Below are 25,263 nucleotides of genomic sequence, written 5' to 3'. Positions count from 1 at the left end.
AACATTCACTGTCCTCCTGAGCCCAGGAGGGTGCAAAACCTGGAGAATGACTACAGGCAAAATAATATTGCAAAAGCACACCTCAAAGATAAAATAAGGGACACTGATTTGCCAGAGTGAGGATCACAAAATAGGGGGAGTGTATTGAAATGGTAAAGGTAAAGTTTCCCCCTTGATATTAAGTCTAGTTGTGTCTGACTCTGGGGGTTGGTGCTCATTTCCATTTTAAAGCCAAAAAGCCAGTAGGTCATGTGGCTGGCATGACGGCATGGAGTGCTGTTACCTTCCTATTGAGCTACTCACATTTGCATGTCTTCAAACTGCTAGGTTGGCAGAAGCTGGAGCTAACAACTGGAGCTCACCCCATCAGCGGATTCAAACCACTGACCTTCTGATCAGCAAGTTCTGCAGCTTAGCAGTTTAACTCACTGCACCACTGCGGCCCCTTATCTTGAGATGATACAATGTTACATTTTCCACCGTACTTCCCTTTGAAAAATTAAGCAGCACATTTTCATATTTCCAAAACTATTTTATTGAAATACCGGTGGGCTAAATGATTTTAAGACTTTCACTCATTCTTAGAAAGGTTTGTTTTTTCATTCCCACGTACTCCAGATGCAATGAAGTCTCCCAAAATGAGAAAACGTCCCCAACTCATAGACTCATGAATCAAAATTGTCTCCAACAGTTCCTCAACTGAAGCTTTACTAACAATTAGTTAAACCAATTGTAGCTTTGGAAGAGATGTATTAATAACAACAATAGAATAGAAGAACGGAAAGAGATCTTATAAAAATGCCTTGAAGATTCCATCATGACTGGCAGGGATGGACACATTTGAGCATCTAGAGCAGTGGTTCTCAGTCTGGGTTCCCCAGATGTTTTTGGCCTACAACTCCCAGAAATCCCAACCAGTTTACCAGCTGTTAGCATTTCTGGGAGTTGAAGGCCAAAAACATCTGGGGACCCAGGTTGAGAACCACTGGTCTAGGGGCCAATATCTTATCCATCATGGCCTACTATGGGCTTGCTGCTAACATTTTCACACTTTGCAACCCAGCCAATCAAGGAAGTAATCAAAAGTCCAATTCTTTCTTTTTTCAGATCCACAGTTGAGAGGAGCAAAGAAGTCCTGTATCTTGCTTATTATAAAATCACTGCTCCAGGAGGCATCCCAAAATAGAAAAAAGTGATTTTGTCTATATTTTTTAAAGTGTGTGTTCTCTTTTCCCCTGTTTACTTTTTTATGCCCCCCTCCCTATCTCAAACAAACAAACAAAATAATATCTGGGAACCTCAGTAGTCACATGTAGCCCATTGGGCCACCCTTTCTTTATCCCTAACATCTGGCAAGTTGCGGGTGAAGCTCAGAACAAAAGGAAATGTGCATTTCAGGCATCTTTAAAGGCAGATATATGTCTGTACATGTGCTATCCTATATAAGAGAACGATTAAGGTCTTGATGATTATGAATAAGAATCAAAATTCTGTTTCTCACGTTAACTCTGTTGATATGATAAGGCTTGATTTCCCCTGTGAATAAGGATGCTAGTCAGATCTCTTTCATGGCAAGCATAAAGGCTGACACAGTCAGAGCCAAAGCTGTGCATATGGTGGATGTTTCTCATCAGCTGGAAGTACCAATCTGGCAATACAGGAACATGGAGGCAATCATGGCAGCCAGCTATGGGGCAGAACAGAAAAAAATCTTATTTTAAACAAGACAAGCCGAAACAAAGTGAAATTATTATGTTATGCTCTGTTTTACCATCTCCTTAAAATGTCATTAACATCCAGCAACCTGCTTCTACAGACTGATAAATAGGTTGTCTTGCAGAATTGTCAATAGAGACTTTGAGCAAAGTCCTCTTGCAGTTAAGGTTATCCTTTGAAGAATCTGCACATCTGAATTCTTGGAAGTATCTGCTATAAAATATAAATCAGGGGTGGGAGGGATGGCATCCAGATGGCATTGGGTTGCATTTTCCATCAGTCATAGTTGGTATTGATAAGGATGGATAGTTGCAGTGAGTCTAAAAACGCCTTGGGATACTCCCTATCTTTGTTATTTATTAATTTGTTGCATTTGTATGCTGCCTTTCATAGAATCACAAAGTTGGAAAAGAACTCGTGGACCATCCAATCCAACCCCCTTGCTAAGAAGCAAGAAAATCACATTCAAAGCACCCTCGACAGATGGCCATCCTGCCTTTGCTTAAAAGCCTCCAAAGAAGGAGCCTCCACCACACTCCAGGGCAGAGACTTCCACTGCTGAACAGCTCTCATAGTTAGGACGTTCTTCCTAATGTTCAGGTGGAATCTCCTTTCCTGTAGTTTGAAGCCATTGTTCCATGTCCTAGTCTCCAGGGCAGCAGAAAACAAGCTTGCTCTCTACTCTCTATGACTTCCCCCACATATTTATACATTGCCCTCTTCATGTCTCTTCTCAGCCTTCTCTTCTGTAGGCTAAACATGCCAGCTCTTTAAGCCACTCTGTAGCGGAACCTTCGTGCTACGGTTCTTGTTGGCGCAGTGGAGGAATTTGAAGACGGACAACTGAAGGAATTTCCCAGAAAGCAGTTTTATTTCGCTAATGGCCACTAGGGGTCCCCCTAGCACAAAGTAAGTGCTTCTCCAGGGGAACCGCCCAGTGGCATGCTGAGTGAACATTTATACACACTACAGGGTTCGGGTTATGCCCGCCCACAAGCAAATTCATTGGCTTAGAGTTGTGACGCTGCCCAATCGGTGCTGACTAGCAGGCCGGCTGCACCCTTTTTGTGCCGTGCTCACAAATCTTTCAGAGCGCCTGCGTACGCATGCTCTGTTTGTTTTTCTTTAGCTTTCATTTCTTCAGAAACACATGATTTCCCAGAAGTCACATGTTTCTGTGAGTTTATGCACCCGGGTCGCTAGCTGTCGCCATCTCTGCCCATATATGGTATTTCCTGGGGTTCCTTAACCCCCCCCGCCTCACTCCCCCATTTTCTTTTTGCGAAGCGCATGTACAAAAGCTGAAGCAAAGCATTATGGTTCCATCCAATCCCGCTTGGCTTGGAGTATGGCTATCTTTTTTTCAGGTAAAGATTGTGTGACACACCTAGTACACATTTGCATCATTATTGGAGTGCAACACATAACTATGAGAACAATGAACAATCCTAAAATCCCTACCAACAATATGTTCTTCAACCATTCTATTGAGGGTAACCAGCTAGTCACCCAGGAGAAGGGAGACCAACCTTCTATCTCCTGGACATTATTGTAAATTAACTTTTGTAATGACTCGATGTCATCTTCAATAGTATTATTCAAGTTATGAAATTTCACTACACAACGTCCTCTAACCATGGCGCATAACCCCCCCCTGGCCGCCAGTAGGTAGTCAAGGGCCAACTTATGCTGTAGGGCCATCTGGCTGATTTCTTCTACTTCAGACTGGATTTCCCGGAAAATTTTACCAGTGGCATTTATGGACTTTTCAAGGCGGCAAGTCAGGCCTAGAACACTTCTACGGTTTGCTTGAGCTACAATCCCTGGGTAAGCACCCAGTGTCAACAAGCCTGTGATCAGGCCTCCTCCTACACGGGAGGCTTCTGAACCTGACAGGGCCTTGTTGATAATGACCTCATCCGAGCATTCTGGTCCTAGAGGGCCTGTTTGCACAATGTCCCGTTTCAGGCGCTGATGCCCTTTGTGTAAGACCTGAACTGGGAATGTCAAATAACCCACACCGACACACTGGTAGTTGCCGGGGTGATAATTTGTGGCCCATTTATCAAAGAAAAACCATAGATTTGGATCCCTAATTTGCCATAACGGACAGAGGCTTTTACCTAGGCTCAGTTGGGTTAATTGTTGCAGTATGTTCATATAAGATTTTAGGCCCTCAATAGAATCATTCACACTAAATGTGGGATAATCTGGATACATGCTAGCCCACTCGGTTGCGGTTAGATTTAATCGTGAGACATAAGATGTATTAAATCGTCCATGTAGATAGAACCGGTCTCGACAATGGGAATAATTGCCTAATCGGGAAAAGAACGCCTGCCTAGTTCCCCAGTGTTTCCACTCAGAATTCCATATTCCCGATCCTCCACAACAGAAGCACAAACCCCTGGTGGAGGTATGGTATCTAAACCGTCGAAACCGAGTTTTATTTATCCTTTGCGGTATGCTAGAAAACACGGTAGGTGGACCCTCCTGAGCCTTGGACAATCCCTCCAACACAATCTGTGGTTCATCAATTAAATCGGGAAGAAATGAAAAATCTCCTACGGTGAGGGGGTGTTCATATATTAATGCTACCTCTTTCCCGTGCTGCTCAAACATATAATTGGCATGTTCTTTTATCCAATTCCCATGTGCTCTTTTTCCAAAAGAGAGAATAAAACTCAGCACAAATAATATACCAAGCACAGTGCGCTTTCCTCCCCTCCTCATAGCTTGTCTCCCACTTTTTCCTCTCAAAATGTCTAGCCACCATCTCCCGGAGAGCGCCTTTGTTGGGCCATGCTGCGACATACTTGACCACCGACGCTCCGTTGCACCCGAAGGGATCAGCTTCATGGCCTTGTTGACCCCTTAGGGAGTTGCCGGATGATCCTGAGTCTCAGGTCCTCACCAGGAACTCGCTCCGTCCGCCACTCCTCAGGTGCTAGTTTTACACGGGTGTAATGTATCCACGGCTTAATCTCCTTCACCTTCACTGCAGTGGGGGTAGACAGGAGCACAACATAGGGTCCTCGCCACTTGGGTCCCAATGGCTCAATCTTCCAATCCTTGACCAGAACCTCGTCACCTGGTGAAAAACAATGTAGAGGTGTGGTAGGGAATGGTGGGTTCAATTCAGAAATGTATTTTTCTAACTGCTGCATTTGTCTGCCCAAAGCCTGAACCTGGGCCAATGTCTGTTTCTCTCCTATGAGGTGCTGCTCAGCTCCTGTCTCTAAAGCTCCCTTCAAGTTCAAAGGGGGTCGTCCATAGAGTCTTTCAAAAGGGGAGAGTCCTGTCCGTTTGTGTGGTGTACATCTGATTCCTAATAATGCCATGGGCAAAACCACCGTCCACGGCAATCCTGTCTCTTGGCAAAGTTTCCCAAGCTGAGCCTTTAATGTCCTATTCATTCTTTCCACTTTTCCAGAAGATTGGGGTCTATATGCACAATGTAACTTCCATTTTATGCCCAAAATTCTACATAATCCTTGCACAGCCTGTTGAATATATGCGGGGCCATTATCTGATCCAATTTCTAAGGGTATGCCAAATCTGGGAATAACATCTTTCATTAGAGCTCTTGACACCTCTACAGCCTTCTCAGTTCTTGTAGGGTAAGCTTCCACCCATCCTGTGTATGTGTCCACGAACACCAGTAAATATTTGTATCCTTTGTATGGGGGCATTTCTGTAAAATCAGTGACTAAAGCTTCAAAGGGTACCCCACCCACATGTTGGACTCCTGGTGGCTTGAGGGGTCCTTCTCTGGGGTTATTTTTGATACATGTCCAGCATCTTCGGGCTGCTGCTGCCGTTAGGCTATGTAATCCATCGATATACAACTGTCGTCCTAGCAGATTTGCCAATGCCATTTTTCCTAAATGTGTGTTTTGGTGCATGTGTTGGACTAAGTGCCATGCCAAGTCCTTAGGGACGTAGACACGGGCGTCTGGCATCACTATGAGTTTTCCTGACCACTGACCCTTCTCCTTTAAGGCCCATTCTTCTTCCTCTGGTGTATATGTAATGTTATGTTCAGTTAGTTCTACCTGTAGGGCCATTACCTGATGTTCAATATAGGGCAGCCTAGCTGCCTCTTTGGCTGCCAGATCAGCCTGCCTATTTCCTTGCACTACGGGATCGTCTCCACGTTGGTGCCCTTTACAATGCATCACAGCCACCTGCCTTGGCTTCCAAACCGCCTCCAGGAGATCCACAATCTCTCCAGCATGTTTCACGCACTTTCCTCCAGACGTGAGGAGCCCGCGCTCCTTGTACAGTGCTCCATGTGCGTGGAGGGTGGTGAAGGCATATTTTGAGTCTGTGTAGACGTTAACCCGCTTTCCGCTTGACAATTCCAACGCTCGGGTCAGGGCAATCAATTCGGCCTTCTGGGCAGACGTCCCCGGGGGCAGTGACTCTGCTTCCAGCGTCTCTCCCCCCCACCGAACAACCGCATAACCTGAGTGTCTTTGATTATTTTCCATAAAGGAGCTTCCATCTGTGAACAGAGTGTCGTCCACCTTAGTTAGTGGCACATCCTTCAAATCCGGTCGACTGGAGAATACCTCATCCATCACCTGGGCACACTGATGGATCGTGGTGTCTCCTGGAGTCGGGAGCAAGGTGGCCGGATTCAGAGTGGAGCAAGTCTCCAGGGTCACCAGTGGGTTGTCACACAACAATCCCTCATATTTCATTAACCTCTCACTTGTGAGCCAGCGCGGTCCCTTAATGTCTAACAGTGCCTTAACGCTATGGGGCACCTTAACTGTCAGTGGCTGTCCTAGGGTCAATTTATTCGCTTCTTTGATTAAATCTACTGATGCTGCCACAGCCCTCAGGCAAGGTGGCAATCCACGAGCCACTGTGTCCAATTGCTTTGACAAGTAGGCAATCGGCCTTTGCCATGAACCTAGTGGTTGGGTCAATACTCCAACCGCTGTTCCTTCCCGCTCTGCAGCGAACAGAGTGAATGGTTTTTCCAAATCGGGCAGTCCTAATGCTGGAGATGACATCAATGCTTCTTTTAATGCCTTAAATGCCTGTTGACATTCTTCTGTCCACTCAAATGGATCTTCTCTTCCACCTCTCGTAGCCTGGTACAGTGGCTTAGCCAACACGGCGTAGTTGGGGATCCACTGTCTACAATATCCTGCTGATCCCAAAAATTCCCGCACCTGTCGCCGGGTACTGGGAGTGGGGATGGCACAAACAACTTCCTTTCTTTCAGCTCCTAACATCTTCTTTCCTTCGGTCAGATGGAACCCCAAATATTTCACCGTGGGACAGCACAACTGGGCCTTTTTCTTTGACACTTTGTAACCCTTTTCTTCCAATGTCTTGAGAAATCTCAAAGTATGCTCTTTACAGCCCCCTAGTGTCCGGCAAGCGATAAGCAGGTCATCTGCATATTGAAGCCAAATTCCCTCTTCCTTAGGTATTACAAAATCCTGTAAGTCTTTGGCCAGGGCTTGACCAAAAATGGTCGGGCTGTCCCGGAACCCCTGAGGAAGGCGTGTCCAAACATACTGGGTCCTTTGCCCTGACTGCTGAGATTCCCACTGGAAAGCAAAGATCGGTTGGGATACAGGGGCCAATCGAATGCAAAAGAATGCATCCTTTAAATCCAATACAGTAAACCATTTGGCAAATGCTGGTACTAGACTCATCATGATGTATGGATTTGGCACTACCGGGGTTAGGGGAACGGTGACTTGATTTACAGCCCGCAAATCTTGGACTGGGCGATATTCTCCTTGTCCTCCTGGTTTCTTGACTGGGAGCAGGGGCGTGTTCCATGGGGAACTGCATGGTACCAATATCCCATGCTGCAGAAGTCGCTCTAGATGCTTTCTGATCCCCTGCACTGCCTCTCGACTGACGGGATACTGTGGCTTGCATATGGGCCCCATTCCTCTTTTCACTTCCACCACCACCGGTGGAACATATTTAGCTAATCCTGGAGGATTATCTTCTGCCCACACTAAAGGAGTCTCATGCCATGGCCATTGTATTTCTTCAGTAAAAATCCTAACTTGAAACAGTCTCCATTCCTCTTCCATGGGAAATGATAGCTCCACTTGTCCATTCTTCATGAACTGGAGTTGTGCTTGTAATTTTGATAAAATGTCCCTTCCCAATAAAGGGACTGGGCAGTCTGGGAGATATAACATCTTATGCTTGACCTGATGTCCGGCCAGATTGCAGGTGCGTTCCTTAAGGAAGGGGCACTTCTGGGTCTTCCCAGACACCCCTATTACTTTCGTAGTTTCCCGAGTTGGTGGACTAATTTTTGTATTTACTACTGATTTTTCGGCACCTGTGTCCACTAAAAAGTCCAATTGTTGGTCCCCGATTTCAAGTGTGACCATCGGCTCCCCGGGGTCCAACAAAACAAGAGCCTGGCTTCCTCATTCCTCTCCTCCATCCATATCTTCCCATTCTTCTTCCATCACAGCTGCTGCAGCTATCACCTCTCTTGCAGGAAAAGGTACGTAGTTCCCACGCCCTCTTCCCCTTCCTGGGTTTCTTCCTCTCTCAGGCCTTCCTCTTTCTCTCGGTCCTTCCTGACTTCCTTCTCTTCCTTCTGGGCATTCACCTTTCCAGTGTCCAAACTTCTTACATTTAGCACATTGGTCTCGACCTAACCTCCGAGGGGGGCCCCTTCTTCCTCCTTGTCCCCCTCTGGCATATCCTCCTCTTCCTCTCTGTCCACTTGCACTTTGTTCCATCATGGTAACTAATGCTTGGTATTCCTGCTTCTTCTTCCTGTCCTTCTTCTCTTCTTCTACCTGGTCCCTCGCCATATAAACTTGATCTGCGAGTGCCAACAATTCATTCATAGTCTTTCCTAGAAATCCTGGTTGCTTTTGAATCTTTCTCCGGATGTCAGGAGCCGCTTGACTGATAAAAGACTGTTGAATCGCCCTCCTACCGTTTTCATCCTCCAAATTATACGGGCTATACTTTCTATATGCTGCCTCCAGCCTTTCCAAAAAGGCTGTTGGTGACTCAGATTTTTCCTGTACCACTCCCTGAATTTTTACAATGTTGACGGGTCGCGGCGGGCCCCTCTTTACCGCTTCTACCAATATACGCTGGAATCCTTTCAGTCTCTGCAAATGTCCTTCTTCTGCGGTGTCCCATTGGGGATCTATTTCCACAGGAAACCTCTGTGCTCCCCACTCGGCTGCATCACCATCTTGTGGGGCACCAACCTGGGCTATGGCTACCCCATTATTCAACACTGCTCTTCTCTCCTCTGATGTGAACAACATATTCAACAATTGTCTGCAATCTTGCCAGGTGGGATTATGGGTTGCCATAATCCCTTCCAATAGCCTAGCCATAGCTTGGGGTTCTTCACTATAAGGTGGAGTATTATTTTTCCAATTCAAAATGTCACTACTACTAAAAGGCACTACCTGGTATGCTTGAACTATCTCATTCCTGTTGTTTATCACAGGCACCGTTCTCAAGGGCATCTGGAGGGCCGGTCCGGTCGGTGAATCACCAGACCACACCGGAGCTCCATGTCTCCGAGTTTGTGCCGGAGAAGCATCACTGGGCATCCGTTGTGACTTCTTCTTTTCCTTTGTTTCCTCCTGATATTTTTCTAGGCTAGGATAGTGTTTCTTGGCCGCTTCGGTTGACTCCGAAGAGTAGGGTGGGGGTCTCGTTCCTAGTGTAGGTGCACCGGGGGCTGTTCCCTGGGGTGGGGGGGGGGCGGTGGCAAGGGTGGCGGCAATAATTCCTGTTGTCTAGCCTGTACACTCAACTGTAAATCTGGGTAGTCCTCCTCATTGGATTGGAAAACTTCCTTCTTTTTCCCCTCCTTCTTCACCACCATACATTTGCCATTCCTGCACTGTCGAACCCAACCTGGATCTTCTCTAACTACCCGTTCCCACGTAGCAATATAGACCCACTGGTTCGGATGATTCACAGCACAATATTCTTCCACTGTTCGGATCAGTTTCAGATCCCACGTTCCTTCTACTTGCCAACCTAAACCAAAATCTGGCCATTCTCCCTGACACAAATTTCTCAGCCTATAATCTCTTAGGTCCCTTGGATTCCCTGCTACGGCTCTGCTAGCAAAAGAGCCAAAATTATCTAAGATGCATTGTAAGGGAGTGGAGCTCTTTGAATTTTTCCCTCCCATCCTGCCTAATAGAGGGGACTGTCCTGGCCTGGGCACCCGGCCACTCACGGCATGCGTCAGGAAACACAAGACAGAACCCCTTTCTACCTCCCTGGGAACTTTTTTTTTTTGTCCCTCCCAGCGCTGGCGTTCCCTTAATATCTCATGCAAACCCCTATACTTGCCAGATTTCTGTAGACGTCGGACCAACCTTCGCCCCTGGGCTTTTTCCCCTGGATCCTTTTCCTCCTAGCCGGTTTCTGTGGAACCTCGCTGATGTTGCAGCTCTCACCGTCAGTCGGCGTTGGCATTCAGAGGCAAGCACCGCAGCCGGTCGTGTAGTATTCAGGGGCCCCTTCTCGTCTCACGGTAGTTGCCTCAGGCCCCCACCGCTGAGTTGAGGCCGTCCCGCCAACGGGATCCGTCTCCAAATCTCCTGGCCCGTCTTATAGGAAAAAATCACGTCGGGGTCACCAGAAAATGTAGCGGAACCTTCGTGCTACGGTTCTTGTTGGCGCAGTGGAGGAATTTGAAGACGGACAACTGAAGGAATTTCCCAGAAAGCAGTTTTATTTCGCTAATGGCCACTAGGGGTCCCCCTAGCACAAAGTAAGTGCTTCTCCAGGGGAACCGCCCAGTGGCATGCTGAGTGAACATTTATACACACTACAGGGTTCGGGTTATGCCCGCCCACAAGCAAATTCATTGGCTTAGAGTTGTGACGCTGCCCAATCGGTGCTGACTAGCAGGCCGGCTGCACCCTTTTTGTGCCGTGCTCACAAATCTTTCAGAGCGCCTGCGTACGCATGCTCTGTTTGTTTTTCTTTAGCTTTCATTTCTTCAGAAACACATGATTTCCCAGAAGTCACATGTTTCTGTGAGTTTATGCACCCGGGTCGCTAGCTGTCGCCATCTCTGCCCATATATGGTATTTCCTGGGGTTCCTTAACCCCCCCCGCCTCAACTCCTCATAGGGCTTGTTCTCCAGACCCTTGATCATTTTAGTCACCCTCCTCTGGACACATTCCAGCTTGTCAAAATCTCCCTTAAATTGTGGTGGCCAAAATTGGATACAGTATTCCAGGTGTGGTCTGACCAAGGCAGAAAAGAGGGGTAGCTCTATTCTCCCAAGGTGGCTTCCAAAACATAAAATACATAAACATAAAACATCGACAGATCTATGATCAACTACTGATAACCTTCTTCTACTCAGAGAAGAGGAAACAGTATGGCTGTTTAATATAAAAATGCCCAGAGCAGAGTTTTGTATACTGAGATGAACCCATCTTTGCAATGGAAAAGGGAGCGTTACCTACCAGTACAACAACAACAATAACAACAACAACAACTCTTTATTGATTAGTCAATTTTGACTATATCAAAATATGTGAAACATACAAAACGTACACACTTACCCATACATACAGTAAAACCATGTATAGATACAAAGCATCCCGGCCTACAGGCCTAGGTAGTTGTGCAAATACAGAATAAAAAGATTAAAATTAATTATTCCCTTAGGGTAAGGTTTGAGCGGGGGCAAGGGTAAGTGAAACTAGCAGCTTGTCCATAGTAAATTTTAAATTTGGATTTTGTTAATGGTATTAATGTCATATCTCTCGGCTTCCATCTTCTCCAGTAAATTCCACTGCTCAGCTTTCCATGCTCCACATAGACTGTCTGTCTTCATTGATTTGTAATTTTTTATTAACTGGTTATTTTTAAGGCATGAAATTGTTTCATAATCTAGATAGAGGCATTGCCTCTAAGTGAGATGAAGGGTCCTTGTTTGGATGTTTGTAAACAGAGGCTGGATAATAATAATAAAAATTATTTGTATCCTGCCCCCTCTCCCAAAAAGTACTTGTGGCAGCTTACAACAACTTAAGGCAGCTTACTACAACTGATAGCCATGTGTTGGAGGTTCTTTGTACTTTTCTTGCATGGCAAGGGGTTTGGACTAGATGGCCTATGTGGTCTCTTCCAACCCTATGATTCTATAAGGCTTGGTTTCTGAAGCTCTGCGAACTAGAGAACTGGCATAGGTCACCTTGGTAGAAAAGGGAAACTTGTGCTAATGAAATTGGCATTTTCAGTGGCCTGCTACCGTCAAAATGGCACCCATGTCCCATCATGAAAGAATCTTGCTCAGCATTTATCTAAAGATCTTTATAGTCTTAGATTTTGTATATATGTTTCTCAGTTCTGCTACCAGCAGCTAGACTGACTATGCAACAGTGGATTAATGATGGCAGCCCCTGCAATGTACTCCAAATCTCATGTTCCTGAAGACCAGGGCAAATGTGGAACAAGAACAACAACAACAACAACAACAACAACAACAACAACAACAACAACAACATCTTCTTCTTCTTCATCATCTTCTTCTTCTGCTATGGTAAATGGTCTCTAGCGGTATGGTTGGATGGCTCCATATACAGTAGAGTCTCACTTATCCAACACTCGCTTATCCAACGTTCTGGATTATCCAACACATTTTTGTAGTTAATGTTTTCAATACATCGTGAAATTTTGGTGCTAAATTTGTAAATACAGTAATTACTAGATAGCATTACTGTGCATTGAACTACCTTTTCTGTAAAATTTGTTGTATAACATGATGTTTTGGTGCTTAATTTGTAAAATCATAACCTAATTTAATCTTTAATAGGCTTTTCCTTAATCTCTCCTTATTATCCAACATATTCGCTTATCCAACGTTCTGCCGGCCCGTTTACATTGGATAAGCGAGACTCTACTGTATTTGGCTTTGCATTTCCTCAGTGTGGAAGAGAGATTGCATTATATTTCCAAACAGTGATATATAGGGTGTAGAATGGCACTCAAGCTGAATGAATCAGAGGATTTGGAAACTTACCTCAAGGGCTCCAATTCCTAGAACCACTCCTCCAACGATCTTCCCATTCTTATTCAGGAAAACCTGGAATTCATTCAAACAGCCCTAGAAAGAAGCATAGAAATACAGTGAAGATGTTCCAAAAATAGATCTCCTCTTCCTATTATATATTAATCACAAGCATCTTAAAATTTAGTTGAAGCTATTGGCAAACGAGGAGCCCCAGTGGCGAAGTGTGTTAAAGCACTGAGCTGGAGACTGAAAGGTCCCAGGTTCAAACCCCGGGAGTGGCGGGAGCGGCCGCTGTTAGCTCCAGCTTCTGCCAACCTAGCAGTTCGAAAACATGCCAATGTGAGTAGATCAATAGGTACCGCTCTGGCGGGAAGGTAACAGCGCTCCATGTAGTCATGGCGGCCACGTGACCTTGGAGGTGTCTACAGACAACGCCGGCTCTTCGGCTTAGAAATGGAGATGAGCATCAACCCCCAGAGTCAGACATGACTGGACTGAACGTCAGGGGAAAACCTTTACCTTTACCTATTGGCAATGAGTCTTTATCTAACTGATGCAACTTTATGGATTTTTCATGAACAGTACATTCTGAAGGGGCTATAAGAAGAAAATATAGAATGCATAATTTTTTTCTTTCTAGAAACTATATTTCATACCTATCTTCTCAATAATATCACCCAATTTAAAAACTATGAAATGAAAAGTTTTAATTGGAGGTATATGTGGCTCTACAACAGGTGTTTTCCACTTGATTAACATATGGTGACTTTTTTTGGCACAAACACAGCACACCTACTAAGGCTCTTTTACACTGCCATATAAAATCTAGATTATCTGCTTTGAACTGGATTATCTGGGGGCCTTCTCCACTGCCCTATAATTCTGTTTATCAAATTAGATAAACCACATTATCTGATTTGATCTGGATTATATGCCTTCACCTGGAGGGTTTTAGGGCCCTTCCACACAGCCATATAACCCAGAATATCAAGGCAGGAAATCTGAGTGCACACTGCCATGTATTCCAGTTCAAAGCATATATTGTGGGTTTTCTTGCCTGATGTTCTGGGTTATATGGCTGTGTATAAGGGTCCCTAGTCTCTTCCTGAAACATAGGCAGTTAGAGCAGTGGTTCTCAACCTGTGTGTCCCCAGATGTTTTGGCGTTCAACTCCCAGAAATCCTAACAGCTGGTAAACTGACTGGGATTTCTGGGAGTTGTAGGCCAAAACACCTGAAGCCCCACAGGTTGAGAACCACTGGGTTAGAGGATCTTGCTAGGCAGTAGGCCTTCATTATCAGCGGCCCTTAGAAAACTAAATTTCGACTTCACACTGTTCTATAGAAAAATATTATCTTCAACAGAGCATATTTTGTTTTTGGCATAGAAAATTGTCCCATGAGAGCATGAACATTAGATCTTCCTGCAAATAAGTAACAACTTTTTAAATTTAAGAACAAATTAATTTTCTAAATTTGGGACTTTCAAAACAAGATTTTTTGTAGTCTGAATTTGAAATCACATGGCATTTTTTTCTCAAAAGTGTTTCCTGGGAATTACCAGAATCATCAAAGACTTTTCATTTTTATTTCCAGGGACAGTTTACATTAACCCAGTGTTTTCCAAGATGAAATGTATATCTCCCTAGCTATCTCTTTGTAATAGCCTGGAACTAGCTAAGGTGTCCACTGTTGGCACAAACAGCTATTGGTTCCAGGACGTAGACTCGGCAGAGCTTAAGCAAACGAAAGCCAGAACTAATACACAATTATTCCCTTGTTTAACTAGCATAGTACTGCTAAATCACATTAGCACTCTGATTGTAATTCTTGAATAATGATAGGAAAAAGCTCAGAAATTGGTTTCCTATTACTCCTTGTTTAGGTAATCCACATTCTCCAGCTATTATGGTTTTGTGATTCCATGCAAAATTAGATTACCTGTTTGCTTTCATCTATTTCAGATTCTTGGCAGTCTTTGTTGTCTGGGCAGCAAGGAGATGGGTATTTGTTGTAAGTCTGATAGAAGTAGGAATCGCTGAAATCAGTGTAATTGTTGAATCCACAGCACTTCATCTAGTGGAGAAAACAGTTACTCAGTTTTATAAAAACAAAGAACAGTTGATCTGGAACAGGCTTAACCCACAGAATGGAATAGTAAGAATACATTTGATAAGGAACTGGAAACAGATTTTCACACATATATTGTATGCACATTAGGTAAAGGTTTTCCCCTGACGTTAAGTCCAGTCATGTCTGAGTCTGGGGGTTGGTGCTCATCTCCATTTCTAAGCCGAAGAGCTGGCGTTGTCCGTAGACACCTCCAAGGTCATGTGGCCAGCATGACTGCATGGAGCGCCGTTACCTTCCCACCGGAGCGGTACCTATTGATCTACTCACATTGGCATGTTTTCTTACTGCTAGGTTTGCAGAAGCTGGAGCTAACAGCGGGCGCTCACTCCACTCCCGGGATTTGAACCTGCGACCTTTCGGTCTGCAAGTTCAGCAGCTCAGTGCTTTAACACATTTCGCCACCGGGGCTCCATATTACAAGCACTGAAATGTAAAAAAGACTCTCTGTGTGGTAGATTTTTGGATAACCAAACTGGCAGGACAGAAAGGAGAAAGGGGCCTGGTATCTATACAGTCCAATGCAAGATGGTCCCTGGTACGGCTAATGGGGGGAGAGTGGACTTTTCTCCCAACAAGTCAACAGTAGGCCCCCTGATTGATGTTTATAGCTAAACCCTAGTTATCTCTAACTTGCTGCAAGCCACTTTCAGCGTGCCTAAGATAGGAAAATGCTGAGACATGCATATATATGCCCCATGTATGTAGAAAAGGTAAAATGAGCTTTTTATGACATGTAAAGTGTCATAGTGATGATGATACCCTGTTTCCCCTAAAATAAGACATCCTCAGAAAATAAGACCTAGTAGAGGTTTTGCTGAATTGCTAAATATAAGGCCTCCCCCGAAAGTAAGACCTAGCACTGTTTGTGTTTGGAAGCATGCCTGCCGAACAGAACACCAGAGCATGCAGGATTGGTAAAATTACAAACATGGAAATAATGGTAGTAACAAGAAATTCTTGATAGGATTCACAGTTTGTCTGGTTATGCTGGTTTGTGATGACAACTACTGTTTAGGATATAATAAATGTTCTTTTTTTTTGTTCATCAATAAATGTGAATTCTTCTTCATGGAAAAGTAGGACATCCCCTGAAAATAAGACCTAGAGCATCTTTGGGAGCAAAAATTAATATAAGACACTGTCTTATTTTCGTGGAAACATGGTATGTATGTAGAAGTATGTTCTTTGTTTGTTTGTATCCTGAAAATGTATAAATAAAGGAGGGTAGGTCTTCGTCCTCAATCTAGTGCCTTTTGGAGCAATCCACGCTAGAGTCCGGCTGGTTTTCCTTAAAATAAGCCATTCCTTTTTAAAGTCTCCCAAAATGATTTCTTTTGGTATTATTTCTCCTCTCGGCCACAACACATTCATAGCTGGACTTTCTCCCATGATCATTTGTATGCATGCCAAAAAAATCCTGAGCCACTACACAACATTACTGCAATTAATTTTTCAGTGGCAAATGATTTATTTCCTGTTTCAACCTAAGTGGTGAAGGTAATATGGAATTTTTTTTTCGTGTCAGGAGCAACCTGAGTTGCTTCTGGTGTGAGAGAATTGGCCATATGCAAGGACGTTGCCCAGGAGACTCCCAGATGTTTTTGATGTTTTTACCATCCTTATGGGAGGCTTCTCTCATGTCCCCGCATGGAGCTGGAGCTGAGAGAGGGAGCTCATCCACGCTCTCCCCGGGTGGGATTCGAACCTGGCAGCCTTCAGGTCAGCAACCCAACCTTCAAGTCACAAGGCTTTAATCCCCTAGGCCACCGGGGGCTCCTAATATGGAATAATACGTATGCTGGGTGTGTGTGTGGGGGGGGGGGGTGTGTCATGATGTAAGCTACAAGAGAAAGAGATTAATTTATTAGAAAAAATGACTGAAACATTTGTTTGGAACTAATAATGCCCCAGAAATTAGCATGAGAAGACTGTTAGCTGAAATTATCTGGACCTGTAAAATTTCTATTGTCATTACAGATTCTCTGTCAACATTGAGAGAGAGGCAGAGAAAGACAGACAGAGACAGACAGAAAAGGAAGGCTGACAGGCAAGCCATAGGCACTTTATGAAGAACAGATACAACTCTGTCCAAAGCATCATGATAAAATTGTCCTGTTTGGTTAGAGAAAGTTCATAAGTAGCTTTTCTCAAAGACTGGAAATCCCTTGTGGACTTTTTGCAAAAGAAAGAAAAAAAATACTTGATAAATTTTGGGTTTGATTGTTAGATGGAATTCATTATTTTAAAAAGAAAACAATGTATTAATGTTAGAGAATGAATAATTATGTAATAAGTATAACTGCTGAAAAAAGGACGTGAAATCCCCCCTTTCTTGCTTTTTTCTTCTTTCTTTTCCCCCATCTATTTTAGTGTAATGTTAAAATTTTAATACACACACACATATATTAAAAAGCTATGTAATGTGGCAAGCCTTTTATCAAATGTAAGACAGCAAAGAATCAATTTAAATAATAGATCCAAATTAGAGGGATCTTCCCCCTCTAATTATTTCTCAGGCTCCTTCTACACGGTCATATAAAATCCAGATTATCTGCTTTAATAATCTGGATTATATGGCAGTGTAGAAGGGACCTTAGTTTAGCAAACTGGGATCATGTTGCTGGATTATAACTCTGATCATGTCTTTATGTCAGCTATATTAGCTAGGGTTGATGGGAACTGCAGACCAGCTATATCTGGTCTGCAGATTAGATTAGACATTTTCCCCATGTCTAATCTAAACATGGTCTTGGTGGTGTAGTGGGTTAAACTGCTGAGCTGCTGAATTTGCTGACCAAAAGGTCTGCGGTTCGAATCCACTGGACAGGGTGAACTCCCCTTGATAGCCCCAGCTTCTGCCAACCTAGCAGCTCGAAAACATACAAATGTGGGTAGATATATGTCACAAAAATATAATGTGCAGATTTCATAAATGTGGATTTGATTTGAACTGAATATATGGTTTGAATGGAATGGAATGGAATGAATGAATGAATGAGAGGTAATAATTTTGGAGACACAATTCTAAGATTAAGACCTGCAAAACTGCCTGCTTGCTGAATTGTAATTAAAACCTGCTAATGATAACTGAAATAGTTGAACTGCCTGTAAATTGTGATAAGAACTGTGACAATGATAAGAGAAATGTTTACATCAAGTTAAGGAAATGCTTACAATTGTTAAGAAGGAAGTCAAAACAAGGCCAATGCTAATCAAAAAGAGTAAACATCTGGTCTAGGAAACTGAGATGGAGCCAGGATGGAAGATGTGTATAATTAATTTACAACTTGTGGACAACATAAGCAAAATATCTATATATATAAAAGGGTAATGAAATTTCGGCCTAGGACAAAACAACAAAACTACACATCCAAGAAACACTAAACTTGGCAGCACAACCCCTCATCCATGCCTCTAGGTTGATACAACAAAAAAGAAAAGAAAAATAAAGTCCTAATTAGAGGGAGAGGAATAATTGTTTTTATCCAATTGCTGCCAGTTAGAAGGTTAAGCTCCACCCACTTGGTTTCCTAACAACCCACTCAGCCCAGGGGACAGGCAGAGTTAGGCCTCACTTAGGCCTCTTCCACATTGCCTATAAAATACAGATTATCTGATTTTAACTGGATTATATGGCAGTGTAGACTCAAGGCCCTTCCACACAGCTATATAACCCATTTATAATGGACTTCATGTCAGGGGAAAATCTTTACCCTTTACCTTAACTACCACCAATTCCTCAATACTTTTATTTCCCATGCCACCATATTTCACCACAGCAACGCGCGGCTGGGCACAGCTAGTTGCTATATAAGTGACTTTATGACAATCCAGAAATTGTGACAGACAGTGACGCTGTTCACCCGCCATGCTCAGTGGAGATGGTGTTTGGGAAAGTGGCAGATATGCAATGGAAGCAGTCTGGTCACTTTGGGCTTCTTTTTCTCAAGGGAAGAGAAAAGAGTGTGTTTTGGAGTCATGTTCTGTTTGGAGTTTTGAAGTTTTGGCATTATGGAACAACTATCCAACAACTATCATGTCAGATTACACAGAGAAGCCATTGAAATTCAGAAGCATGTGGACAACTTCAACAGAAAGGAGGAAACCATGAAAATGAACAAAATCTGGCTACCAGTATTAGTAAAAACACCTCAAAAATCAGAACAGTAAATAGGAAGCAACACTCTGAAAACAGAGGAGTTCCAGACATGGGAACCAGGGGCAGCTAATGACTCTGAACAAAGGATGCCCCCAGGCAGGAAAAGCCAGGAGATGAAGCTTTTCAATGCTAATTAAGGTGATTAACTACAACATTCACACTGGCCTCCAACTGACAAAGAGTTCTCCTCTCACCCTGGACTTTCCACAGATATATATAAACCTTTCTTGCTTAGTTTCTCCATACCTCACAACCTCTGAGGATGCCTGCAATAGATGTGGGTGAAACGTCAGGAGAGAATACTTCTGAAACATGGCCATACAGCCCGGAAAACATACAACAACCCTGTGATCCCGGCCATGAAAGTATTCGACAACACAACAATAGATCTGTGAAGCACTAATAGCTCCACATGTACATCCTACTGGAGAAGCAAGAGTTTCTACTTAGCAAAACAGTAGGTTTGGCAATCCATTCACCTGTTCCATTGTTGTGTTCCAGATCTCTGTGAGGTCCGTTTGCCTTCCATAGTCCTTTTTCAAAAATGTTATGGCCCATTTCTCCAGGTATTCCACAAATACATCTGCCTGCATACAGAAAACAGAAAAATGGAAGATTCTTAACAAGACTTCTCACTCATTCACCTACCTTTTATATCAGAGGTGTGACTCATGTAGCCTTGCAAATGTTAGATTAGAAGTTGTCAGTTCTAGCTAGCATAGCTCACAGTGAAGCTGGATCTACGCTGCTATATATCCCAGGATCTGATCCCAGATTATTTGGCAGTGTAGACTCATATAATCCAGTTCAAACAGATAATCTTGGATCAGATCCTGAGATATAAGGCAGGGCAGATCCAGCCTGAGAAAGGAATCTGCAGTACAATAATGACTATGTATGATTCCCACACCTGATTTATTGATTAGGTTAAAACTACTGCCTGCCTATCATCTGTGAGACTGTTCCTTCCACCTCTGTTCTTTATGGTGACATCAAAAACTTTTTCACAAACACACTAAATACATATTCCACAGCAGAATGTGGAATGAAACAGCTTTTGAATGGAAGTGCAAGATTTAATATTGATAGGAAAAACTATTACATGAGCCTTCGGCAGAAAAAAAAACCCTGAGTATTGTAGCAGGGAGAAGAACACAAAAACAAAAGGTGCATCTACACTCTACAGTTTGACATCAACATATCTGCCATAGATCAAAGGTATTGAACCTTGGGATTTTTAGTTTAGTGAGACACCAGTATTCTTTGGCAGGGATGGTGAAAGATCTTGTAAAACTACAACTCCCATGATTTTATAGTATTTCAACCTATCTTCAAGATTGCATCTCATTCTGTGAACTGGTGTGGGCATTGAGATCTGCTGGGGAAGCCCTTCTCTTGGTCCCACCACTGTCTCAAGCACGTTTGGTGGAGACAAGAGAGAGGGCCTTCTCGGTGGTGGCTCCCTGGCTCTGGAATGCCCTCCCTAAAGAAATTAGATTAGCCCTCACCCTTCAAGCTTTTTGGACAAGTTTAAAAACATGGCTCTTCAGACAGGCCTTTGACCCTGTGTAATCTATGGTCAGCTCAATGACTCACCGTTTATGTCACTTTGCACTTTAATTGTTACTGCAGATAGCCAGCTTTACTCACAGGTTCCTCTGCATTTTAGGAAATTTTATCATTTTTACAATATTTTACAACTTTATTAGCTGGGATTTTATGTGGGTTGCTGTCCTTATACTTATGTCATTGTGTTTATACTTACCCTGTTTCCCCAAAAATAAGACATCCCTGAAAAATAAGACCTAGTAGAAGTTTTGCTGAATTGCTAAATATAAGGCCTCCCCTGAAAGTAAGACCTAGCAAAGTTTTTGTTTGGAAGCATGCCCAGCGCCTGCCAAACAGAACACCAGAGCATTCAGGATTGGTAAATGTACATACTAGTTGTACATAGAAATAATGGTAGTAACAAGAAATTCTTGGTAGGATTCACAGTTTGTCTGGTTATGATGGTTTGTGATGACAACTACTGTACAGTATAGAATAAATGTTCATTTTTTTGTTCAGCAATAAATGTGAATTCTTCTTCATGGAAAAATAAGACATCCCCTGAAAATAAGACCTAGCACATCTTTGGGAGCAAAAATCAATATAAGACACTGTCTTATTTTCGGGGAAACACGGTATGTATTATTATTTACTAGCTTGGGGACCCGGTTATTTGAAAAAGGCATGATTTGTCTTTGAATGTTATGTATTCTGTTTGGAGTGGGTGAACTACAATTCCTAGAATCGTGGGTCAGTCCTCCCCAAACTGTACCAGTATTCAAAGTTGGCCATTTTGGGTCTGTGTGCCAAGTGTGGACCAGATCCGTCGTTGGCTGGGTTCAGTGCTCTTTGGATGCGGGTGAACTACAACCCCCAGAATCAAGGCCCATTCCCACAAACCCTTGCAGTATGTTCAGTTGGTCATGTGGCTTCTCTGTGCAAAGTTTGGTCCCGGTCCATTGTCAGTGGGGATAACCGTTTCTCTGGATTCAGGTGAACTATAACTCCCTTTCCCCCAAAGTTGTCCAATATGTTCTGTTGGTTATGGGGGCTCTGTATGGAAGTTTGGTCCTCGTCTATCATCGGTGGGGTTCGAAGTGTTCATTCATTGCAAGGAAACTATAAATCCCAGTACCTACTACTCCCAAATGTCCAGGCCAATTCCCATCAAAACCCACCAGTATTCAAATCTGGGTATATTGGGTCTGCATGGCAAGTTTGGTCCAGACCTATCATTGTTTGGGTTCATAGCGTTCTGGGTGTAGGTGAACTATAACTCCTTTAAATTCTCCAGTAGGAGTCATAGTGCTTTGACTTGATGCAGGGTAAAGGACAACTTCCACCATGTGGAGTCAATCCCTCAAACTCCTCCAGTAAGTTTAGTTGCCGCTCAGTTCTACTCTGTTTATTATGCAGAGAGATTGGAAAGGGAAGGGCAGTAGGCGGGGTCATGCAAATTCCACATCAATGAAGAACCCTGCAATGCCTGCCTGTGGTGGTGGAAAATGCAAAATCTAGGATGAAATGGTCCCCAAATGAAAGCATTCTTTGGGTGGTGGGCCATAGTGTTTGGGGAGGACATTGGTAGGGTTTGGGGCCACATGTTCATGGTGCTCGCTGTAACCGCAATGTCAGTGGAAGGGAGTGACTTGCTGGCTCCTGAGCACTGGGAACTATAGCCTGTTTGTGGAGGCCGGAGGCTGTCTGTATGAGCAGACACCCATGCCACATACACACATACGGGTGTTCACTTTTATTATGGATATAGATGCAGATATAGATATAGATGGATATAGATATAGATAATAGATAGATATAGATATAGATATGCGGCACTTGGAGTGTTTCTGTGAGACGCCCGAGTCCCTTTGAAGAGGTGATGGTGGGATACAAATAAAGATTTATTTACCCTTCCTTGCTTAGTTTCTCTATACCTCACAACCTCCGAGGATGCCTGCCATAGATGTGGGTGAAACGTCAGGAGAGAATACTTCTGGAACATGGCCATACAGCCCGGAAAACATACAACAACCCTGTGATCCCTGCCATGAAAGCCTTCGACAACACAAAGATTTATTATTATTATTATTATTATTATTATTATTATTATTATTATTATTATTATTATTATTAAGCTATGGCCAGTGAAGAGGAATTAAACTACATTAATTCCATGGTGTAGATACACCCAAAGATCCTGGAGAATCTAGAAGAATGAAATTGAATAAAAGAGGGCTGAGAGGAAGAGAAGCTGAAGGACTGTGTAAAGAGCAGAAACCATAGGGAGAGATATTTTGAGAAATGGATCCAAAACAAATCAGACAAGGGTCAACAGTGGTAGTTTAACATTGCCAGAAAGGGAAGGGAGTAATTTATGTGTATCCATAAATTACTGAAGTATCATCTGAGGACCCTTCTACACTGCCATATAATCCTGATTATCAAATCAGATAATCCACATGATCTGCTTTGAACTGGATTATATGAGTCTATACTGGCATATACTCCAGTTCAAAGCAGATAATCTGGATTTTATATGGCAATGAATAAAGGGACCTAGTTTGGATCATGTCCACCATAGGACTCTCCATTGTCAAGACTCGCTCAAACTGCATTGGAAAGTTACTTTTTTGACTACAACTACACAAATCCTCCAGTTAACACAAATAAGAGTTCATGTTTGCTGGGGAAATCTAGGATTTGCAAGTTCCTAAACTAAATTTAAAACTCTGTTCCTCCCATAATTTTTGCTGCTATGCAGTGGGAAAGGACTCTTTATTTGCTACTCCACTGCAGTTTTTCAAATGGAACACTCAAATCAAGAATGGGTGCAGATCAAGGACCTCATCACACTTATCAATTTACCATCCAGTTGAGGGGCGGATGGGCATGCAGCCCAACACACAACGTCCTTCAACTTCTGGTGGAGGCCCTGCCCCAACCGGCATGGAAGCATCCTGGGATGCTTTCTCTCCAACATGGGATTTTCCTTGCTGCCAAAGTTGGATTGCAGAAGCCACAGACCGTTCCCAGAGAGTAGCCCACACTTACCACAGAGGAGAAAGCCAACACCACCACAGCGCCTGCCACTTCGGCTATGAAAAGGATCAGTGTGAGAACAAAGAACTATAAAGAGAAATGGAGAGATAAGCCTGTGTGTTTACAAACAGCATTAGCTGGGTCTTTGTTGGCAAAAGGGTACTAGGGGGAAGACAGAGGCTGGATCTGCATTGCCCTATGTCCCAGGATCTGATCCCAGATTATCTGCTTTGAACTGGATTATATGAGTCTACACTGCCAGATAATCTGGGATAAACAGATAATCTAAGGCCCCTTCCACACTGTCCTATGTCCCAGGATCTGATACCAGATTATCTTCTTATCCCAGATTATCTGGCAGTAGAGACTCATATAATGCAGTTTAAAGCAGATAATCTGGAATCAGATCCTGGAATATAAGGTAGTGTAGATCCAGCCTGAGGCCCCTTCCACACAGCTAAATCAAATCTGCTTTGAACTGGAATACAGTAGAGTCTCACTTATCCAACACTCGCTTATCCAACGTTCTGGATTATCTAACGCATTTTTGTAGTCAATGTTTTCAATACATCGTGATATTTTGGTGCTAAATTCGTAAATACAGTAATTACTACATACCCTGTTTCCCCTAAAATAAGACATCCCCAGAAAATAAGACCTAGTAGAGGTTTTGCTGAATTGCTAAATATAAGGCCTCCCCCGAAAGTAAGACCTAGCAAAGTTTTTGTTTGGAAGCATGCTCGCCGAACAGAACACCAGAGCATGCAGGATTGGTAAATGTACGTACCATAGATTGTTGTACATGGAAATAATGGTAGTAACAAGAAATTCTTGATAGGATTCAGTTTGTCTGGTTATGATGGTTTGTGATCACAACTACTGTATAGTATATAATAAATGTTCTTTTTTTTGTTCAACAATAAATGTGAATTCTTCTTCATGGAAAAATAAGACATCCCCTGAAAATAAGACCTAGCGCATCTTTGGGAGCAAAAATTAATATAAGACACGGTCTTATTTTCGGGGAAACACGGTAGCATTACTGCGTATTGAACTACTTTTTCTGTCAAATTTGTTGTATAACATGATGTTTTGGTGCTTAATTTATAAAATCACAACCTAATTTGATGTTTAATAGGCTTTTCCTTAATGCCTCCTTATTATCCAACATATTCACTTATCCAACATTCTGCCGGCCCGTTTATATTGGATAAGTGAGACTCTACTGTATATGGCAGTGTGGACTCAGATAACCCCGTTCAAAGCAGATACTGTAGGATTTTCTGTCTTAATATACTAGTTATATGGCTGTGTGGAAGCCCTGAGAGGCAGGCCCGTAGCCAGGATTTTGATTTTGGTTTGGGGGGCTGAGTCTGAGTGAGAGAGAATCTACCCTAGCAAACCTTTTGAATTGTTATCCCAGTATTTATTTACAGTATTTATATTCCGCCCTTCTCACCCCGAAGGGGACTCAGGGCAGATCACATTATACACACACAGGGCAAACATTCAATGCCCATATACATAGAACCTAGACAGAGACAGAGACACAGAGGCAATTTAACCTTCTCCTGAGGGGATGTTCGAATCTGGCCACAGGGGGGAGCAGCTGCTTCATAATCCACTCTGACCTCACTTTCTCATTCCA

The 25,263-nt window shown here is 43.2% G+C and overlaps 1 protein-coding gene across 5 annotated transcripts in view; it reads right to left on the bottom strand.

The window, feature by feature from the left end:
• Positions 1 to 511: 511 nt before the first annotated feature.
• The window catches only part of tspan16 (tetraspanin 16), a 42,107-nt gene continuing 17,355 nt past the window's right edge, over positions 512 to 25,263 (bottom strand). For 3 of the 5 annotated variants that reach the window (XM_062971440.1, XM_062971442.1, XM_062971441.1), the window contains exons 5-9: positions 23,628 to 23,702; positions 19,508 to 19,615; positions 14,678 to 14,812; positions 12,747 to 12,830; positions 4,572 to 4,807 (exon numbers count right to left, since the gene is read on the bottom strand). In XM_062971440.1, coding sequence (XP_062827510.1) covers positions 4,712 to 4,807; positions 12,747 to 12,830; positions 14,678 to 14,812; positions 19,508 to 19,615; positions 23,628 to 23,702 — 498 coding nt within the window. In that variant the 3' untranslated portion in view covers positions 4,572 to 4,711. Of the gene's footprint in view, positions 1,688 to 4,571; positions 4,808 to 12,746; positions 12,831 to 14,677; positions 14,813 to 19,507; positions 19,616 to 23,627; positions 23,703 to 25,263 lie in introns of those variants that run through there. The other 2 variants (XM_062971443.1, XM_062971444.1) reach the window with 2 other exon arrangements.

This window comes from Anolis carolinensis, chromosome 2 (assembly GCF_035594765.1).
Source record: "Anolis carolinensis isolate JA03-04 chromosome 2, rAnoCar3.1.pri, whole genome shotgun sequence".
NCBI lineage: Eukaryota > Metazoa > Chordata > Lepidosauria > Squamata > Dactyloidae > Anolis > Anolis carolinensis.
The sequence above is the reverse complement of the archived record's forward strand: the minus strand, read 5'-3'. Positions and strand labels throughout refer to the sequence as shown.